Source organism: Halyomorpha halys, unplaced genomic scaffold (genome assembly GCF_000696795.3).
Source record: "Halyomorpha halys isolate HHAL.00 unplaced genomic scaffold, Hhal_1.1 Scaffold226.1, whole genome shotgun sequence".
Classification (NCBI taxonomy): domain Eukaryota; kingdom Metazoa; phylum Arthropoda; class Insecta; order Hemiptera; family Pentatomidae; genus Halyomorpha; species Halyomorpha halys.
In genome coordinates this window covers 269,211-289,299 of record NW_027115630.1, presented here as the reverse complement: position 1 = coordinate 289,299, position 20,089 = coordinate 269,211, and the positions used below count along the sequence as shown (strand labels likewise).

Genomic DNA, 20,089 nt, shown 5'->3' with positions numbered 1-20,089 from the left:
GATTCATTAACTTTTATCCGCCATTGGTTGCACCATTGCTCAATCCGGGTGAGGTGTTTTTGGAGATTGGATGAGGCTGTTACAGGATCGGGATGGGAGGATAGGATAGCTGTATCATCAGCAAATGTCACCAGGAATGTATCTGGAGTGATGGGAATGTCAGCAGTGACCAATGCTTCCACATGCCATAACAGCAAACCATTAACTTACAGGGTTTGTAAGAAGAAGGTTGAAATAGCAATCGAAAAATAAAAATTACGTAAAACAACCAGAAAAGAAAATAGCTTTGTGATGTAATCAAGGCATCTGGGAAACATGGAATTTTTATACCTGTCCGAATAAAAGAAATATGATAAATAAAAAATAAAAAAAAGGGGGTAAATTTCACCCAAACCATTTGTGGGTTATTACCTTAAACCTAGTGGGGGGGCTCCTGGTACTTCAAGGTAAAGGGCCCTCTAGATTAGAGATAGGAGCCCTTCTAATCATCTTTTTAAAAAAAAAAAAAAACGTATGGGTTATAAACAACCCACTAGTTAAAATCATTATTTTTTTAAATATTTGAAAACATACAAACATTAAAAAAAATTAAACATTTACCAGAGATACTTTTCTAGATTTTTAATTAGCAATGTTATGAATTAAGTCTTTTAAGTCTATTTATTTTAAAGTAAATTGGTTCCTATCATTATCATTGATAAACTGCCCAATCTTTCTTGAAGCATAAACTTCTCAGTTTATTCTTGATTTCTTTTGAGATATCAATCAAAGGAGTTATATAGCCCTATAGATCACGGGGTCCTGGACATGAGCCCAGTGGGTCATGAGGTAAAGATGGTGTTGCCTAACACCAAAAACAGGTTCAAATTTATAAGAATTTAGGCCCAATCCTCTACCGAAAAGAATCCTTTGTAGGCTTGTTGATTTCTTGCGAGAGTTTTAAATTTAAAACTTTAAGAAGCTGAAGCATGACTATATTATTATTAAATTATCACCTCAAATAAAAATATACACATTATTATTAAATTATTAGATTAATCTATGTGTAATAATATTATTTGTATATCAGTCTATTTGTGGTACAAAAATAAATAACAAAAACATTTGTATCATACATTATACTATCACTTGTAACTATTAAATTGACATCAGAAACAATTTTATTATTTTAAAAATGCTGTTAACCATGGAAAAAATTTTAAATTAACTAATTCACTTACCTTGGGTTATGAACTGGTTGTCCCTTTGTAGTGAATTTGTTACTGATTTAGCCAAATCCTCAGAATCCAAAACACTCCTGAAAAATTTTAAATCAAATACTTTAATTTAAGACGTAAATCAATAAAATAATAAATAGATTTTATTTTAAATAGTTAAAGATATGAAAATGCATTTAATGCTTGTTGATTGTTCTAATAAAGAACTTAGATTTTCAAGTCCTGGGGATTTTTCAGGTTCAATCTCAAAATGGATAATAATTTATGATGAAAGGAATATGGTCCGGGTGCGGTCAAGAAAAACTCAAATAGTAGAAATATACTAATTTAATGAGCCAACGTTTCGCCCCACGTTGCAGGGCTTCTTCAGGGCTATTTTGACGGCAGTCAAAACTAAAAGATAATAATTTATCTTTTACATTCATTAAATATAGATGAGATAAAAATTTCTTCAAATAAAAGGGATGAATTGTGTAAAAGTATATATTGCATTACACATCAACAAATTTTTTAATACATTTAACAAAAGTTCAATACAGGAGGATAGCTAGTTCTTCATAATATTTTTTTTCTGCTTTGTAATTCATACTCATGATTATAGACAAGGATACTTATATATTCCTTTCATTTGAACAACACTGTTAAAATTTGTACTCACTTATTACTTAAATGGTACCTTACATTCATTATATGAAAATATATTGTTTAATTTAATGCAAACAAGGAGCAAAGAAAGGAATTGAAAGGCTTCAAGAAGAACTAGAAAATCTCAAAGAACGGGCTGAGGGTAAGTTTGAAGGAAGTCTCAGTTTCTTCATGATTGTTTTTACATGACTCAATTGTACCCACTGTTTTGGTTTCAATGATCTTAAGCATGCTAGAAATATACTTAGGGACTCTATATATAATTTGAATAAGATATTTTTTAAATTTATAAAATGATCTCCAAGATCTCCTGAAATTCAGCATAAACCTGAAATGTCTCTGAGAAGGTAGTTTTAGGTAGACAGCAGAGACCTAATAATCAAAGTGACAAAGGTATGCATTCCTAAATGATAACAATAATAATGAAAGTCAAACATTGCCTAGCTTGGTCATCATTCAATTGTCAAGTAAGAGGCAAATAATCACCAATGGCAAGGTAATCCTGGGTGGTTAAGATCCATAAATTGATATGATATGAAATGCAAAATTGCCTGAATAAAATCAAAAACAAATATTAATTCCTTAACTGTTTTGTGCCTTAAAACTGCTCAACATTTTTAGTAGCTCATGAAGTTACAAGCATTGTTTTATAACCATTCGGAAATTAAATAATTATAGCATTAAAAATTAACAGTTAATAGATATAAGAACAATAAAAATAAATTAATATATATCTCCTTACTGAATCTTACTGAATGTAATACAGTTTTAATCTGTGATAAATATTTATTAGCATTTGAAGAAGAAGATTCAAGTTTTAGAGAAAGAAAATTTTATTAATTAAATATTTATATAATTTATTAATAATCAAATGTGTGTTTAGTGGCATTTAATTTTGAACTTTACTCTTGCAGGAAGAACTCCAGACATAACGCCATCGACTGAAAATACCAAAATTGTACCTGGAGCAGTAACATTCCAAAACCTGGATGCCATGTCGAAAGTGAGTCAAACAGTATAATCAAAAAATTTCATTGTATATTTTACTAAAAAATGTTTTTTTATTTATTTATAGTTTCTATAAATTTAGAGTCTTCTTTTTTAAAAATGAAAATATTCTATTTTAGATGTCACTTGTCAGTCCAGTTGGAACTCTTGCATATATCATTGACGAGCAAGCCTTGTTGGTCAGAGTCAACAATGGCTGGCAATATATTGCTGTAAGTAAACCTAATATCTATTTTATTAAAACTCATAACAATCAACGAAATACAAGAATTTGAATATAAATTGACTTTGAAATGAGTGGAAGCTAGAATATAGTAGACTTATTAAGCTTGAATCATACACTTCAAATAAAATCTGTCATATTGAAATGATCATGATTTATAAAATGAGACTCTATTAACACCAAACTCAAATTATAAGATCATACCACTGTGTAGGTACAAATAAAAAATACCAAGAAAAAAACTTATTGGAGATTTGAAAATGTAGATGCTTCTAGAATGGCTTACTGATATGTCTTAGTATTAACCTTGATAAAATAAGGAGGGCTTATTTAAAATACTTTTTATGAAAAATTATGTCAATTGATTTTGTAATTTTTTTTATTTTAGTCACAAATTATCAACCCATAATTAAAGTAAGGGAACATTTTGATCTGACTTTGAATATCTTTGGAAATTTAATAGAGAGGAGAAAAAAAGAAGGAAGTTCAGAATATGTCAACAACAGATGTTTAGAACCTAAAAAGGAACTCAATAATTATTTTTGGAAATGTTCCACAGGGTACTTCCTCTTTAATCATGTCTGATCAAGCCACAGTTAAATAGTTTACAAACATGTCAATTAATATTTAAATTGATAAATATAGTGAAGCAATTATGTTAGAATCAAAAAATGCATATTATTCGGCCTAAACTTAGTGAATTCTATAAAAAATTGTACTAGAGCATAATTAATTTCATATAATTGTATTAATTTTACAGCTGGGCACTCTAGTGTCGATTGCTACTGAAGAGCCTCCAACCACTACAACGGAAAAACACAGACCTCCATTTGAATCATCAAATCTAGTCAATAACCAACCTGTGCCAATGGATGGTCCTGTGGTAAGTTAACACCTAAAAGGGTCTTATGGTCATTGAATATAAAAACAATATATACCATTTGTGTTTGTTTATATACTCTTCCTTATTTCAACACTCACTAAAAAGTTTAATTCAAAGGACAATAGCTTATGTTCTATCCAACCTGAAAGTAATATAATGAGTATCTACTTTTAATGTAGTAGTTTTTGAGTACAAGCCATTGTACTCGATCAGGTTTTTAGAACATCAAAGGAATTTTTAAAAAGTCTCAGCATCTGGTTTCGCAAGTTTATTACCTAAATAAATAATATTGTATGAAACAAGTAGATAAATAATATATTGGAAAATAAAAGCATAAATTATTTCGTATTTTATTTAAACGATTGTTCTATAAGAATAGTCAACATTTAAATATCTAAATGAATCATTTGAATACTTTCACCAGTATTATATCTTTGTTTAAGGTGTGATTCCTCCTAACTCCCAAAAAATCAACAACAGGATTTTTGAACTTACAAAAAAAAATTAATTTTAGTAACATCTTGTGTCAACCTTCATTTTATTTGATACCGATTCAATTTTTAGGACTTCAAAAATTATTTCGAGATGTCTCCAGAATGAAGCTTTAATTTTTATTTTTTTTAATTACATAAAGTTTTTTTCGGACTTACAAAGTAGCACAGCTTAAGCTTCAGTATTTTATAGCAATTTTTTACTATATTTAAACAAGCTTTGTAGTTCTTGAGTAACAAAATGTTTTAAGAATCAATTATAAGTTAATATTTCATGTACTGTTAAAGCTAAAACAGTAGTCACCCTTTCCTAATCAATGCTTCAACCTCTTATTTAGAGTAGTTAACCTGTAATCAAGTTATACTTCAATAGAATTAGTTGTGAATACTTAAGAAAAAAAATGAGAAACTTGATCAGATTCTTTTTGTTTTAAGGCTGTTTAATAGTAAAAAATTAATTTTCTATAAAAAATAATAATTAGCTTATATTTAAACACTGCATTTTTAAAAAAAAAAATATATTGCTTATTTATATCAAATGACTTTTGTTACTGGTTGTAAAAGAATTGCTATATCACTATTAGCTGAGTGAGAATCGAAACATATAATAAAAAGTACCCACTTTTTTTCCCATTAAGTGTAGTTAAAATGCATAAGTAAATTCTGAAAGAAGGATAAATTTTGATATTAATGAATATTTTTTTTGTTTTTTTCATGCTAAATTAGCATTGGCATCCAAAAATGGCAAGTATACAGTTTCATATCACAGGTTTAGTTAATAAGTACTACACATATTTAAGTATGAGTACATAGAAAATGTTTTCTTTTTTATGACTTCAGTCTAAAAAAAAAATTGACTAATTCAAAACCCTAGTTACAATTTTTTTTTTAAATCTATGCTTATTATTTCTATTGTCAGCAACATCCTTTTTGCTTTTTTAGTTAAGAATGGCTGCACTCAATGAAGCCTATACAGGAGGTATGAACGGCCCCCGAGGAGCTGATTACGCGTGTTACAAAGAAGCAAGGAGAGCAGGACAGAGAGGTACATTCAGGGCATTCATCACTTCGCGTAGCCAAAACCTTGACTCAATCGTGAAAACATCTGACAGGGAATTGCCAGTTGTTAACATTAAGGTATAAGAAGATAATTCATAATTTTAGTTTATTTTAACCATCTAGATTGACTTCACTTATCATATGTTCAATGAATCCTATTTTCAATTGAATAAGAACATGAAGGAAAACGGAAATTATTTGACACATTTTAATCAGATCAATGTTTAAATTATGATTAATTTTTGTGTTTTTACACTATTTATGGTATTTCATTCAGAAATTATAAAATCATTATTTCTAACAATAAAATCAGAAATTATGTACATTCATTGATGTTTTATTTTTCAAAATTAAGTTTGTAGACAACTTCATTATCTTAACTGTGAGCATCTGGAATGTCCTGGGAGACATAGTTTTTGAATTATTCGAAAATTTGGAAAAAGTGAACAGCTATCCATGAGAACCTACAGTACTTTTAAAAATATAGGTACAAAGTTCAATATGCTAACATTTGTTTGATTTACACAATTTTTGTTTGCTTTATTATGATTTGAACAAAATTACTTTTTGTTATAACTGTTTGCTTTCCTTTTTCTCAGTGAAGACTATGATGATAATTTAGAGGGTTTAAAAAGAAGAATTTACATGATTTTCATTAAAATCATTTTGTTAGGGTGCCTAACTTGATACATAACCAGCGCAGGATGAAACATTCCAAGGAAAAAAAAGTCAGTTCCTTCATTCAAGAAATAATCTTGGCCATATTGACCAATAAACGGAAAAGTGTTTAATAGACACAAGAAGGCTCTGAAACACAAAAATCTGTTCAAAATTGTACATCAGAAATTTGACCTGATTACGATACTTTCCTTACATAGAAACTAGAAAAATATTACAGTATCTTTTCTTCTATTTTGTGTTTTTTTAATATTATAATATTCTTAGATTATGATTGTTTGTGTCTAAATACATTACTTTAAACTAAATTTGTTGATTTATGTTTTCAAATAGGGCGATGTTCTTTTTAATTCATGGAGAGACATCTTCAAAGGAGACGGTGCTGTTTTTGCTCAACAACCTAGGATATACAGTTTTAGTGGGAAGAATGTACTAACAGACTTCACATGGTAATATAGATTTTCAAAATATCTCAGTTAAATACTTAGTATAATAAAAAAGAGGTTATTGTAATAGTCCAAACCTCTTAAACCTATCTAAATTACAAAAAAAAATATTCTAAAATAAAATCGTCCAAGTATAAATTATGAACCATTATTAACATAGATTTAAATTCTAAATATTGAGTATGATGAAATTCATTCAACTTACTAATAAAACGATTACATTAGTCTTGAAGACTTAATTCAAACCAGTATGAAATTATGAAAAAAAAAAACATTTAATGCACAAAATAAAAGTCATCTATCAAAAATACACTCAGGCATATTTTAAATTACAAACACTCATTTTCTCTCCTCAATGAATTCACCCTTATTGATCATGAATAAAGTCATAAATATTCAATAATATAAGAAATATACATCATAAAAGATTTCATTCGATCCACAAAATACAGTGCTAATATGAATAAAAAAAAACACAATTCAGAATTTCGAGTTTTCAATAGAACCAAAAGTAATTGAAATTGCATGAAACACTGATTACTATGTATATATGTATATGTATACAGTACTATGTATTGATTAGTATGTTATTATAACTTAAAAAAATTCTTATGAATATTTTCCATCTTTTATTTTAGTTTTAAAAAATTGGAATAATGTTCTATAAAATGTGTTTCAGGCCACAGAAATATATCTGGCATGGAGCACTAGCCACAGGTGAAAGGGCGATGGACAAATATTGTGACGCTTGGGAAACCGATAGTTCAGACAAGCTAGGACTTGCATCTCCTTTGGTAAAAGGCAAGCTTCTTGGTCAGGAACCTCTAGCATGTAGCCACAGGTATATGATGAAACACAAATAAGCATTATTTCCATACTAAATTATATAAAACTAAACCTTTAAAAAAAATATTTTTCATCAAATCTAAACAGTATGTCAGTACTATAACGTAAACAAGGGTAAGACGATCCTAAAATTTCATTTGTTCAACTTCTGATTGACCTTGCACCCACAGTTCTTTAAATATTCCTTTTCAATTTTTACCACTAGTTTTTTTTTTCTCCCAAACGATTACCAAATTTTCAGATTGGTTGCACTAAGTTTTCCTTGACAAAAAATATGTTACATAATTTGTTGAAATTTCTGTGTGTCTTTATAATTGGGGTAAATGGACCACACTGCTTGACTTTCTTTATAGAAATGTTGGAAGCATTGAAAGAGAATGTAAATGAAAATAAAAGGAAAATACCAATGTATTTGTTTGTTTTTTCTGATTTTTGATCCTGTTTTACATTAATATACAATCAGATTATGTATATAATTTAACATGTAATCTAATGATTTAACTACAATGCTGATTGATATTGATACAGAATTGGTAATAAAAATAAAAATGGACAAAAGAAAATAAACAGTAAGGAGCAATAATATCATTTTGAAGATCTAGAAATAAAGTGGAATGTGTTTTGAAATATAGGAAAGTATCTAGAGTTCACAATAATTAAAAAAAGGAATTCAAAGAGAAAGAAATGGAAGTCGAGCAATTTGTAAAAATTAAATAATTTTAATTTACTACTTTTTTGTTTATATTCTAGTTGATTGTTAATATAGCAAGAATCTGTTAATTAAGGGAAGAATAGCATGCTGGAACTGACTCGTATGCTTCTTGGCAGCCCTTAGTAATTATTCTTATTTATTTCAAAACTGTTCAGCATTTATTTCTAAAAATTTGGTTGAAATTTACTATCAATAAATCTGCTGAAGATTCGACTTATCAATAAAAATTATTTGTAAATATAGCTGATTAAATATGCATGATTTTCCATCCATAAATCGTTTTTTACACAATATGCTCTTTTTTGCCCTGATATGGAAATCATTACAGATTTAAATTTTGCACACCTTACTTTTAATGATATTTGAACAAAACAGATAGATGGTTATAACAGATTTTAAATCACAACTCAAGAAAAAAATTTCATCTTTTAATTAATGTAAATTGTTTTCCTTTTAATTTTTTCATAGGAAATAGGTTTCTATTCAGTCAAATTTATTATAAATGGTAATGCTTCATTAAAAGTAAGGTGTGGATATTTCAAATCTGTAACTATTTCCATATCTGAGAAAAAGAAACAGATAGAGTCAAAAATCCTGTTTTTGGACTTGTCACGATATATCATGATTGATATATTATCTAATTCTCAGAAGGCTTATTGATGCATTTTTCTAAAGATCATACCAAAATTTTAGTAACATTTAATTGAAAATATATTTTAGTGAAAGAAAGATTTGAAATAAACAAGAAAAAAATATTCCCGACCACTTGGAAATGCTTCCAGTCATCAGTATGCACAATTGAAGTTCATCCAGGGTTCATGCCAATCAGGGTTCAAGTTCATGCCGTTTTTCAATTTCAGGCGCTTTTTACATATTCCTCGATTAAACTATCTTAGTCTCCTCTTCCCGTTTTAAGCTAATATTTCAAAAGTGTTATAGGGCTGTCACTCCTAAGGATTGCCTTTTTTATGTATTAAACTATACCTCTCTTAATATGATGGAATGAAATAACCTTTTATTTATGCAATAAATTAAAATCATTACAAAATACAATATAAACATTTAAAGAAGATAGAGAAAAAAATAAATAAATTTATTTATTTTTTTACCGAAGAAATTGTTTTCTATATCATATTTATGTTTTGACTGTAAGTCCACTAACAGATTTTTTGATTTATTTTCTTCCCCAGTGCATTCAATCATTTTTTCGGACAATTCAGACATTTGCTGTATTAAAGTAGTTTCCGCTAAACAACTTTCTTTTAACTCTATTTTATTTGATTCAATTTTGTTTCCTACATTTTGTTTTGATTTCTCATTTATTTCTAATTCAGAATTTTCATCAATTTCTAATTCACAATTTCCATTAATTTGTAATTCACAAAATTCATTAATTAAATTAGTTTCCGTAAGACAACTTTGTTTCAACTCCCTTTTATTTGATTCAATTTTGTTTCCTACATTTTGTTTTGATTTCTCATTTATTTCTAATTCAGAATTTTCATTAATTTCTAATTCACAATTTCCATTAATTTCTAATTCACAATTTTCTTTAATTCCAAATTCAAAATTCTTTTGACGTCCTTTCCTCTTTGAAGGTCGTATAGAGTCTATTCTGTGGCAATTTTTGACCATCTGTTGTCTTCGCAATCTCTTAATTGCGATCTGTTAAACATTCTTATATCACATTCTTTGCGAGCCTTAGCCTAATATTTAAAGAAAAAATCATTTGAAGAACAAAACACGTTGGGTTATTTAGTATTTCATTACCCAACTGATATTTAAATGAACAATTTTACAAAAAATGTTGAAATTTAATTCTTGTTATATAAAGAAAATAAATAGGAACATAATGCTAATTTAGTCCAATTAATGAGGTTTTTTATATGTCTTGAATTTATCTTTCTTTTCTTTTCTTTTTTTTTAGTTTTGCTGTATTGTGTGTTGAAGTTGCTTCATCTTCCCTACCACAGACAACAAGACGAAGAAGAAGCCTTGATGTAGAACTATCTGAACACGAATACACATCGTTTTTAGAAAAACTTTACAAAAATGAAACACTTTAACATCTTGCCATTTAAGGAGCCTAGCGACGTAACTGCAAAAGGCATTTTCTTTTTCTCAAGTGTCAAGTTACTGGCTCGTCTCTTTCTCTCTCTCTTATTATTGTATCCCTTATAAATGTGTGTTCATTAAAACTAAAAATCTATTATTTAATTTCTACAGTATTTCGAGTAATTGTTATAATGATACAGATATATTATGTACATTTTATTTAATTGTATCTAATTAATTTCTATTTAACAAGAAAATGTATATAAATCATTTTCAATCATAATTTTATGAAAAGAAAAATTCTTAACAATACTCGTAAGAAGTGTACAGCTTAGTATTTCTGTGTCATATAACATCTACTCTTTTCTTTAAAAAAATATAAATATAGCAGTGGAGGCTATTAATTACTAATAATTTGCTTTTCTTCCCATGAATACTCACACGAGCTCAAAAGCATGTTTGTGAAAAAGATACCAAGTATCATTTTATAAAGCTTAAAGATATTTTATATGATAAAGAAGTTGTTGTAGAAAATGTAGACTTTAGAAATATTTGATTAACTTGGCAAACCTGCAGGTATTCATAAATTACTTCATATTTTAATTATTTCTTCCTTTTATTTTATGTCTACCTCTGTTGTTTAAAAAAAAAGTTGTAATTGAGATTAATTAATTGATTTCCAATACAATAATTCTTATTAAAATAAAGAAAATAATAAAAAAAAATCAATCTCTTAGTATTTTAAATTTAAGTTGTAAATAAACAATCTTTTCAACTGAGAGATAAACTTAAATATAACATTAACTTATATGTTTTTATAACTATTTAAATACACATTCTTTAATTAAAAATGTTTGTTTCTAATTGAATGTGTGTCTTTATGGAAGTGTAGGATAATTTTATAATGTACAATTGTAAGTTATACGGCTGTAAGTTTATGATTTCACTTGAACAAATGCCCTCGTGTGTGAGTGAATGACATTTTTTAATTGTTGAATAAATAAGTTAAGGTATTTACAATTAGCTTGTGTAAATTAATTGTACAATATCCCTTTGCAAATATCTATAATTTATTTCATACTAAAAATACTGTTATCTCATTGATTTAAAAAAAATATTTTTAATAATATTTAAGAATATTTTCATATCAGTTATGTTAACTGTTTAAATGAGTTAGTCCACAATTAATTGAAAAACTCAATTCTTTTCATTCATTTTTAATATTTTTTTAGCCCTAAAGTGCTGGAATAATTGACCCAAAACTTAATTAAATATCAAATCATGTGTAAAGTATTTTCATCATAGTTAAAGGAAAACATACACATGTAGACATGCAGTTCTCATTATATCCTTACTGAAATAGAATTATAATTTTCTTTCCTTTTCTTTTAATTTTTATAATGAAGTTTGAATATGTGAAAGTAAGTAAGTAAGAAAGAAATGTGCTGTTTTTTTTTTTTTCTTAAATTAATTTACTATAAACATAAAGTAAAATAAAAAGAATGTTAAAAAAAAAAAGTTGAAATTGATAATTGTGGAGATCAACGGAATAAAGAGATATTATAAGAAATAGCGATTCCACAAAATTGTATTCAGTGTTCCATTTTCAGATTGAGGGAATTTGTATTATTTTTCTTCAAATGAAGATTTTTTTTTCTTAAGAAAAATTAAAAAACTTAGTGCTCATATTTGAAATCAAAGCTTCACAATTCTTTTTCTATTCTCTAGTTCACTAAAAAATGAGACCATAATAACTATTTAGATTCTTTCAATTTGAAGTGATAGAAGGAGACTCGTAGTACCTCCAATCAACTGTCCTCTTGAAACAGGAATTCCATCTCTAATCAGCTGCCCAATACGCCCTTCTTTGTGTGACAGTTACCACCATTTCTTACTGGGTTAATAATAGCCATTTTTAGTAAATTAGAATATAATTGATGAGTGAGGAATCGGATTCAACATCTATAGAAAGTTGTTTCTAATTTAATTTATAATTTATGATGAAGAATAGGATGGCATAATTTATAAATCTAATATTTAAAAACAGGAGCCAAAGCTAATTTCAATTAGGTCGTAAAAAGAGTTCTTTCTCAATTTTATAAAATGTATATTTATTTTCATAAGGTATACAATTCATTTAATCCACAAAATATTCTCCATGGTTTTCTGCTACTTTTAACCTATGAAGGTGACATCTTCTCAATCCCAAATAAATAAATTTATTTATTTTTTTACCGAAGAAATTGTTTATCCACCTATTTTAAAATTCTTCCCTCTAACCTGTAAAGCTTCAGTTAGTCTGTCTGATTACCGAAAGTAAGCTTCCTCAGTGACTGTTCCATTAGGTTTCAACAGTTAAATTAAAACAACATACAAAGTCTAAAACGTTCCTTTGTCATTTCCATATATAGGTTTAATTACTGTTTAAGATGACTTTCTTCTAAAGCATGATGTAATAATCAAAAGTAAGATACACTGTTTTGAAATTGAATCTAAGTAATCATCAAGAGATATATTATTTTATTTTATCTATTTTTAAATTGTTTTGAATATTTTTACAACCCAATATCTCTTTGTTCCTTAGAAAACATGATATTTTTTATTTTTACTATATATAAGCAGAAAAATTGATATCAAGACTGGATATCATTTTTGACATTGAGGATTACTTTTAGAATTGTTTCTGTCTTATTTTAATGCTTTAAAAAGATTATATACAATTGATATTTTTAGTATTTATAATTTGATTTAAACTGAAAATGGAATTTTTATTTTCCTTAAAACAAGAAAAATAAAAAGAGTTTTGTCATCAAGTCACTATTTAAACCATTCGCATTATTATATAATTTTAAATTTCTCAAATTTGAATTATTTTTATATGTATACAATAAGTTTATGCAATTAAGTAATAAACTAAATTAAAATAAATTATTAAAGAGATTAGATTTTTCAGTATTCATTAAAAAAAATTCAATCATAATGTTACCAACAAAATTATTATTAGATCTATTGTGAATGTTTTATATCCCTCTAATGGATCAACTTTAATTAAAAATGCAGTAAATTTTATGGTGTTGTTGATGTTATAGATGGTAACAATGTTTTAGACTCATCAATAATAAATAAAAATATCTGTTGGTAAATCAGAAAACTTTTCAAATAGGTATGTGTTACCAATTTTTGCCTAAAAAATCAGATAAGATATCTGGTTGTAAGTGTTCATAAAAAAATAAAAAACTTAATGAGTGTGTAATCTGAAAAAAATAAAGATTAGCTCAAATATTTTGTTGTTTATTGGCCTAAGATTTTTCCCATTCAACAGAAAATATACCATCCTATTCATTTTAAACAAATACACTGAGGTATTCAATTCTTACTAAATAATATTTGCTTTTAGAACAGTTTCATTATATAAACAAATTAATTATTTAATGCCCAATTTGTTATACTTTTTTGTCCCATCCTGCTTTAATGACATATTATTTAATATGATTTTTGTGAGGAAAAATGAACAATTTTATTGTAAGGTTGTTGAAAGCATAACATAAGGAAATAATTGACAGCATTTAAGGGCTAGTTTATTCCATATCACTTTTAGTTGTATATTTATATACTTTTCAAAATAAATTTGAAGAGCATTTCTTTATAATAAAACTGGGCTATAAATGTCAATAACTACTCACCCACTGACTTATTGGTCACAATATCTCAAAAACAATAATGCCTTATGAAGCTAAAGTTATTAATAGTGATTTTCCATATGCTGTAGATCATTGTTTCCCAAATTATTTTTGGAGCATTTACAATCTAAGTGGTTTAGAAAAAAAAATCTTTAAGAGGGACAGTTTGATTAAAACTATCCTTGGAATAGCAAAATCTGTTTTCTGGTTATAATAGTTCTTAAATTAATAATTTCTTATTCTTAATCATAATTTTTTAAAAAACCACACAATAATCTTTAAAATCACTACAAATGTATAATTTGTGTGATATAAACAAAAGAATCAAAATTGGATGAACAGAGCAATTGATCAAATGCTAAATTAGACAATATTGTTTGCCTTGTTCCCTTAAGATTACCTGGACTAAATTAAATTGGAATCAGTGTAATATTCGAACAAAATATCAAACTTTTTATGAGGAGAAGATGGTTGGGGGAACACTTTTTATTTGTGAAGAACACAATTAAGTAAAGTAAGTAGAGTCCTCTCCTCAAGGACAACCTCCTCATCATTATCAAACTTTTTAGTTACTTTTATATACAATCAAATATTCATTTTATTACATTAATATGGAATTAGCAATTATTAGCATATAAGTATGTTTATATGATGCTAGCTGTCATAGGATTTGTGCCAATATTGAAGTCAAATTAAACTATGTCAGTGGACTTCTACCTTTTAGTCATGCCAGCTGATAAATAACATGGTGAAATCTAATAGAAAGTTTAGTGAAGTGGAAACATTAAAATTTATAGAATTATATGAAATGGAAGAAAGCTCATACCTTTTTAGATATCAAGACTATCAAAATACTTGTTTTCATGACAAAACACTGAATCGTCTTTAGTTGGCATTAGCCAAACAAGAATTAAATAATGTTGATGTAAAAAATAGAATGAAAAGTTTTAATAACTGAAAAATGGAATAAATTTTGAAATTTTTGTTTTGGGTATTCTATTAAAATGTACAGTACTAAAAGAGTAACCTATTGATAATATCTTATATTAATTTCCAGTTTTATCAATGGTGTCATGGATTCTTCGTAAGGGTGTCCTGCTTTATAATAATTTCAGAATTATTTCATAGGAGCTTTTCAAATAGAAATAGAGTTAGTCTTAAATAATTTCAGTATCATTCTACATCTTCAACTGCAGATTCATTAAAAAATTTCTTTATTTTTATCCAATCTCTTATCCATTTCCAGTCTTTTCTTTTCTTATTTTTTATCTCATTCAAAGATCTAATCAACAAATTAGCTACAATCTGAATTTTTTCTTGTAATGAAGACTTATTGCTGATGATTTTCACTACAGTGATAATTCGAAAACAAATATTACTAACATAGTAATGGACTGTCCTGCCTGAAGACAATTATTACTAGTGTGGCAGTTGACTGTCCTTACAGCTGTTCCAGTCAACTAACTCCTTCTCCACCTACAAGGATGGCACATACTGTGCTTATGAGCTGATACTTTATGAAACATTCTACTCAGAAAGAGACATCATACTGTGAGATACTATGTTATACTTCCAGCTGTAAGTCAACTTGACGGTAAGAAATGTTGGCATACAGACTTGGGGTTGTTGACAGAAGCTCTGTACAGATAAATATGTATATATATACATATTTATGAAGAACTTTATTTTATCTGTTTTTATTATAACTAGAATTCAAATAAATTATAAGTTACATATTTTGAAAGATTTTTTATTTTTATAAATTACTATTTTTAAAAAGATCTGTTGGTGATATATAAACGAAATATTTTGAAAACAAATGATAATAAAAAGAATCATGCTAATCATTTTGAGCCAACTGAAACATTTAAATGACAAAGACATTCATTGTCATTTCTTATTCAGTTGTATAATAAGAAAATAAACAAAACATACCTTTAATTTATTTTCTAGTCCATATTCCTTCTGTAAATAAAAATCTTTGAAGTACTGTGGAAATGAGTTCTTTTTCTCCTTATTCATTTTTTCTAACCTGGAATAAGAAGTATCGATTAATGTTAGTTAAAAAGTACTATTTTTTTTCTATTACACTCATAGTAACCACCCACCACTTTAATAAAATTCAATATTCTTAATTCTGCTGGTGTTAATCACTTCACATATTATGATTTTAATATAATTAAGAAGAAGTAGTAAACAAATATCTAATGTTTTATGTATAGTATATAACTTACTGATTGCAAGTAATAATACATGTATGAATTCCATTATTTTTTAGTAAATGATTTGGGTATGTACCCAAACCTCAAATGTAGACACAGATAAATAAATATATCATTTATCTACACATACTAATCTTGAGTACTAAATGACAATCATTAGTAAGTTCAATTTCAATAATATTAAACTGAATAGAAAGTCCCTACATTATAATAAAACCCTATTGGAATAATGATTTTTTTTTTACTACATATATTTATAAAAAATAAATTCATATCTGATATTCTTATGGATGCAATTACATTTAAAATGGAAGCAGAATTCCAGTTTTGAAAAATTATATTTCTAATTTTGTCCAAATATTGTCCTAGATTAAAGAAAATAAAAAATATTATGCAATTAAGATAGAGCACCTATATGTAATGAAAAATTCAAATATTAAGTATTGAATACAAATATTTTGAATTCATGATTACATAATTTTCTTAGAAGTTTGACCTGTGATATTGAAGATCACGCCATTTTGAGAAAAAGGAGCGAAATTTTTTTTTAAGTAATGGTTTTTGGTTTAATAATTTGGGTAAAACTATATTTTACTTTATATTTTAATTATAAATAAAATAATTATTTTGAAGATAGATTTTTTTTTTTCCTAATTGCACTTATTTTCTTAGTATAAATAGAATGAGTGTCAAAATAATAAAATAGGACACAAGGAAACTAATCAAGTTAGCTCATTTCTTCTGATATCCGCCCTTTTCTCAGAATGTGAGCTTGGCTTAATTTAATTTGTGGAATCACTTCAGTTGTTTTTATGCTGTTAATGATCGGTTAGTTAGTGTCTATAAGTGTATTTGAGCTATCGTTTTATAATAATGTTGTGTATGAGTGTTTATGTTAAAAGAGCCCAAAATTATTCACCTGTAAGTACTACTTGAATAAATTGATTTGTATTATGGGAAACTTTCATTTAGTTGGTTAATGACTACATCTCAGACCGCTGTTATAATATTATTAACTTGTCAGTGGAATGCAGCCTGGTGTTATTTATTATTAAGAATCCATTTATGCTGCCCTTGAAGATAAATACATGTATTTATCATTTTTTTAAAAAAATTTTTTCCTTATCACAATTATATTTGGATATATGGAACTGTAATTAAATGTCAATTTTTAGTTTATAGATAAATTTATGAAGATAATTATTTTTACAGTGGTTAGATTCGTGTTACTTGGTAAGGCAACATTTAAAAAAGCACTTTGTATGAGGAGATGCAGCAGTTCTTGGCTTCAATAAAAAATAATTTTCTACTTCTGTGCAAGGTAAGAATATAATTGATAAAGCATATAATTCATCAGTAATATAAATTAACGCAAATCAAGTCATAACTTTCTTTTCTATAATACTTATAAATCATTTAGAATTCTTTCAATAAGAAATATTTGATATATGGTACAATATTTTATGTTTGAAACTCTCTGTTTCAAATTCATGATTTATAATTATTTTTATTAGTTTTTAAACTAAACAATTCTTTTTAAAAATAATTTTTCGTTGATGACCAGGCTGTTAAACGCCCTTTCAAAACTAACAAACAAACAAACAAACAAAAATAATTTTAATCATTTTTCACGATTATATTTAAAATAAATATGGATTGAAATCCTCTCTAAAATTAAATTCTTGTATCCTATTAAAACAATCTTATTTATTTTTGTAATTTTATAAAGTTAAGATGCTATAGTGCAATAATAAGCATATTATTATTGAGACAAACTTTAACCATTTCAATTGCCTATCAGACCATTTTAGTAACAATATATAAATGTTACTACAACAACGGCAGCAGGCTGTTCTCACTTACCTGCATTGTTCTATTGTTGTGTGCTATATAACCCTATTATTACCATTAATTTAATTATATCATAGTTATTGACTTCCACTCTCCCAAAAGGGATAAAAAAAATCCCCAAGGGATTGTTTTTTTTTTAAAGGTCATGCCTCTGGAAGTTGGGTAATTATTTTACTCTAAAATAAAATTAAAATTAAAAATGAACATAAATTATTGTGCCTAGAAAAATTAAATTTTAATAACTGCTCAATATTTTCTGTTTAATAAAATTGATATTTAACAAATTGTTGGAAAAAGACTGTCATAAATCAAAATTCATTTTTATGTTTAAGCAATAAAACTACTGCATTTTGTCTATATTTTTAAGTGGAAGAGAGTTAAAAGTTGTTATTCTTACTGCAGCTGCTACATGGATTGACTAACAAGTGTTAGGAACTTCTCTGGTCTCGCACAGTTTTGCTTGAAGAATGGCTATCCATTAATTTTTATCAACTTTGTTTTCTCATTTTCACTTTATAAAAATTCAATTTTGAATCAGATATTAAACATTTTTTGTAGCTTTTGAGAATTTTTTTTAGCAATTTTTTCATCAAAGATATACAACAATGGAAGGTAAAAATTCCAAACGATATATTTTTATTTTTCTGTTGCTATAAAAATTAGTATTTTAGAGTTTCTTGAGGTGCAAGTATTAAATATCAAGTTTCTTGGTATTAAATACAACTTTTTAACAAATCTGTGTACCGATTGGAATCAGGAGAGATCGATCACGCTCAGCTGTCTCTGAACTCTGGCACTTCCGTAAGTTTATTTTATCAAAAAAGCTGTAGTAATATCCCAGCCTTAAATTTGTAATTTCGTTTTGAGTGAGGCTGTTCACACAAAGACACCCAGATAATTTTTTGATACCCGGGTAATTGGTATCAAGGGACTTAAAAACGAGCATTTCTGTCAAAAACTCAGTTTCAAAATTTGGTACGATCGCAATATTTCCCCTTTGTATATGTTCCAAAAAAAGGTAAACAAAATTAAAAAATGAATTTTAAATCCATGAAAATAGAAGAAAATAATAATAACAAATTAAATGAAAATAAGTTAGTAATAAAACAAGAAACACTACTTTTAAATATTCTGTACAATGATTCTTGTGCTCCTTAATTACTTTTCTTACTTATTTATACACTGGGACTACTGACTAAATCTTTTTGTAAATATTTGTTTTTCACTCTCTGAAAAAAATGATTGGGAGTATGATACTCGAATTCTGTTATTAATGTTATGGGAAAACATAATATGATATTACACAAATTAGGGAAGTTTATCAATAATTGTTTAAAATATACTATATTAGAATCAAATATTCTTAATCGAGAACGGATGAATTAAGTCCAAACAAGAAGGTTGTATTTGAGGAAATCAGAAGGAACTAGTTCAATGTGAATATCAAAGAAGAGAGAGAGTTACAAAAAATGGCTTGACAAAATTCTCCATAAGGCTGCTGACAGAGATGACTGGTTAAGATTTTTGTGCAGGCCGTGGTTATCTACATTCTTTTGCTCCAATTATGGATGAATACTTCATTAAAATTAAGTTCACACCACATATTTAGGCATGTTACATAAAATAATCATCTGTTTTAAGTTATCTAACTATACAGTTATAAAAATATCCATAGAATGCAAGAAAATCAATTTTCATGAAAAATATTGAAATAAATAAATTAAAGTGAGTATGAAATAAAAAATAATAATGAAACTAAAGAAATGATATTTAAAATTGATATAACTTTTTTTACAGCTGAAAAAATGTAAGGATAAAGAAGTCAAATCTATTATACTTGTGTGTCGGACTTTTAACAGTCCCGTAGCATAGTTTGATTGAAGTCACTGGATTTAATTAATTTATATATTGTATTTCAATTTTTTTTCCTTTTGATTGCCACTTTTAATAGATCAAATTAGATTGGTTGTATAGTTACTTTGAATATTGGAGAGTGTTTTGAAGTTTGATTAGGTTTGTTTATCACATTTCCATTTATTTTTTATGGTGAACTGTGTAATTATTTCTCTGTTT

The 20,089-nt window shown here is 26.8% G+C and overlaps 1 protein-coding gene across 6 annotated transcripts in view; it reads left to right on the top strand.

Annotated features, from left to right (window-relative positions):
• The window catches only part of Mp (Multiplexin), a 908,252-nt gene extending 895,046 nt beyond the window's left edge, over positions 1-13,206 (top strand). For 4 of the 6 annotated variants that reach the window (XM_067052622.1, XM_067052624.1, XM_067052625.1 and 1 more), the window contains 9 exons: positions 1,942-2,004; positions 2,777-2,865; positions 2,990-3,082; positions 3,854-3,976; positions 5,194-5,211; positions 5,410-5,604; positions 6,538-6,653; positions 7,330-7,491; positions 10,136-13,206. In XM_067052622.1, the coding sequence (XP_066908723.1) occupies positions 1,942-2,004; positions 2,777-2,865; positions 2,990-3,082; positions 3,854-3,976; positions 5,194-5,211; positions 5,410-5,604; positions 6,538-6,653; positions 7,330-7,491; positions 10,136-10,274 (998 nt within the window). In that variant the 3' untranslated portion in view covers positions 10,275-13,206. The remainder of the gene's footprint in view (positions 1-1,941; positions 2,005-2,776; positions 2,866-2,989; positions 3,083-3,853; positions 3,977-5,193; positions 5,212-5,409; positions 5,605-6,537; positions 6,654-7,329; positions 7,492-10,135) is intronic. The other 2 variants (XM_067052619.1, XM_067052620.1) reach the window with 2 other exon arrangements.
• The last annotated feature ends 6,883 nt before the right edge of the window (positions 13,207-20,089 follow it).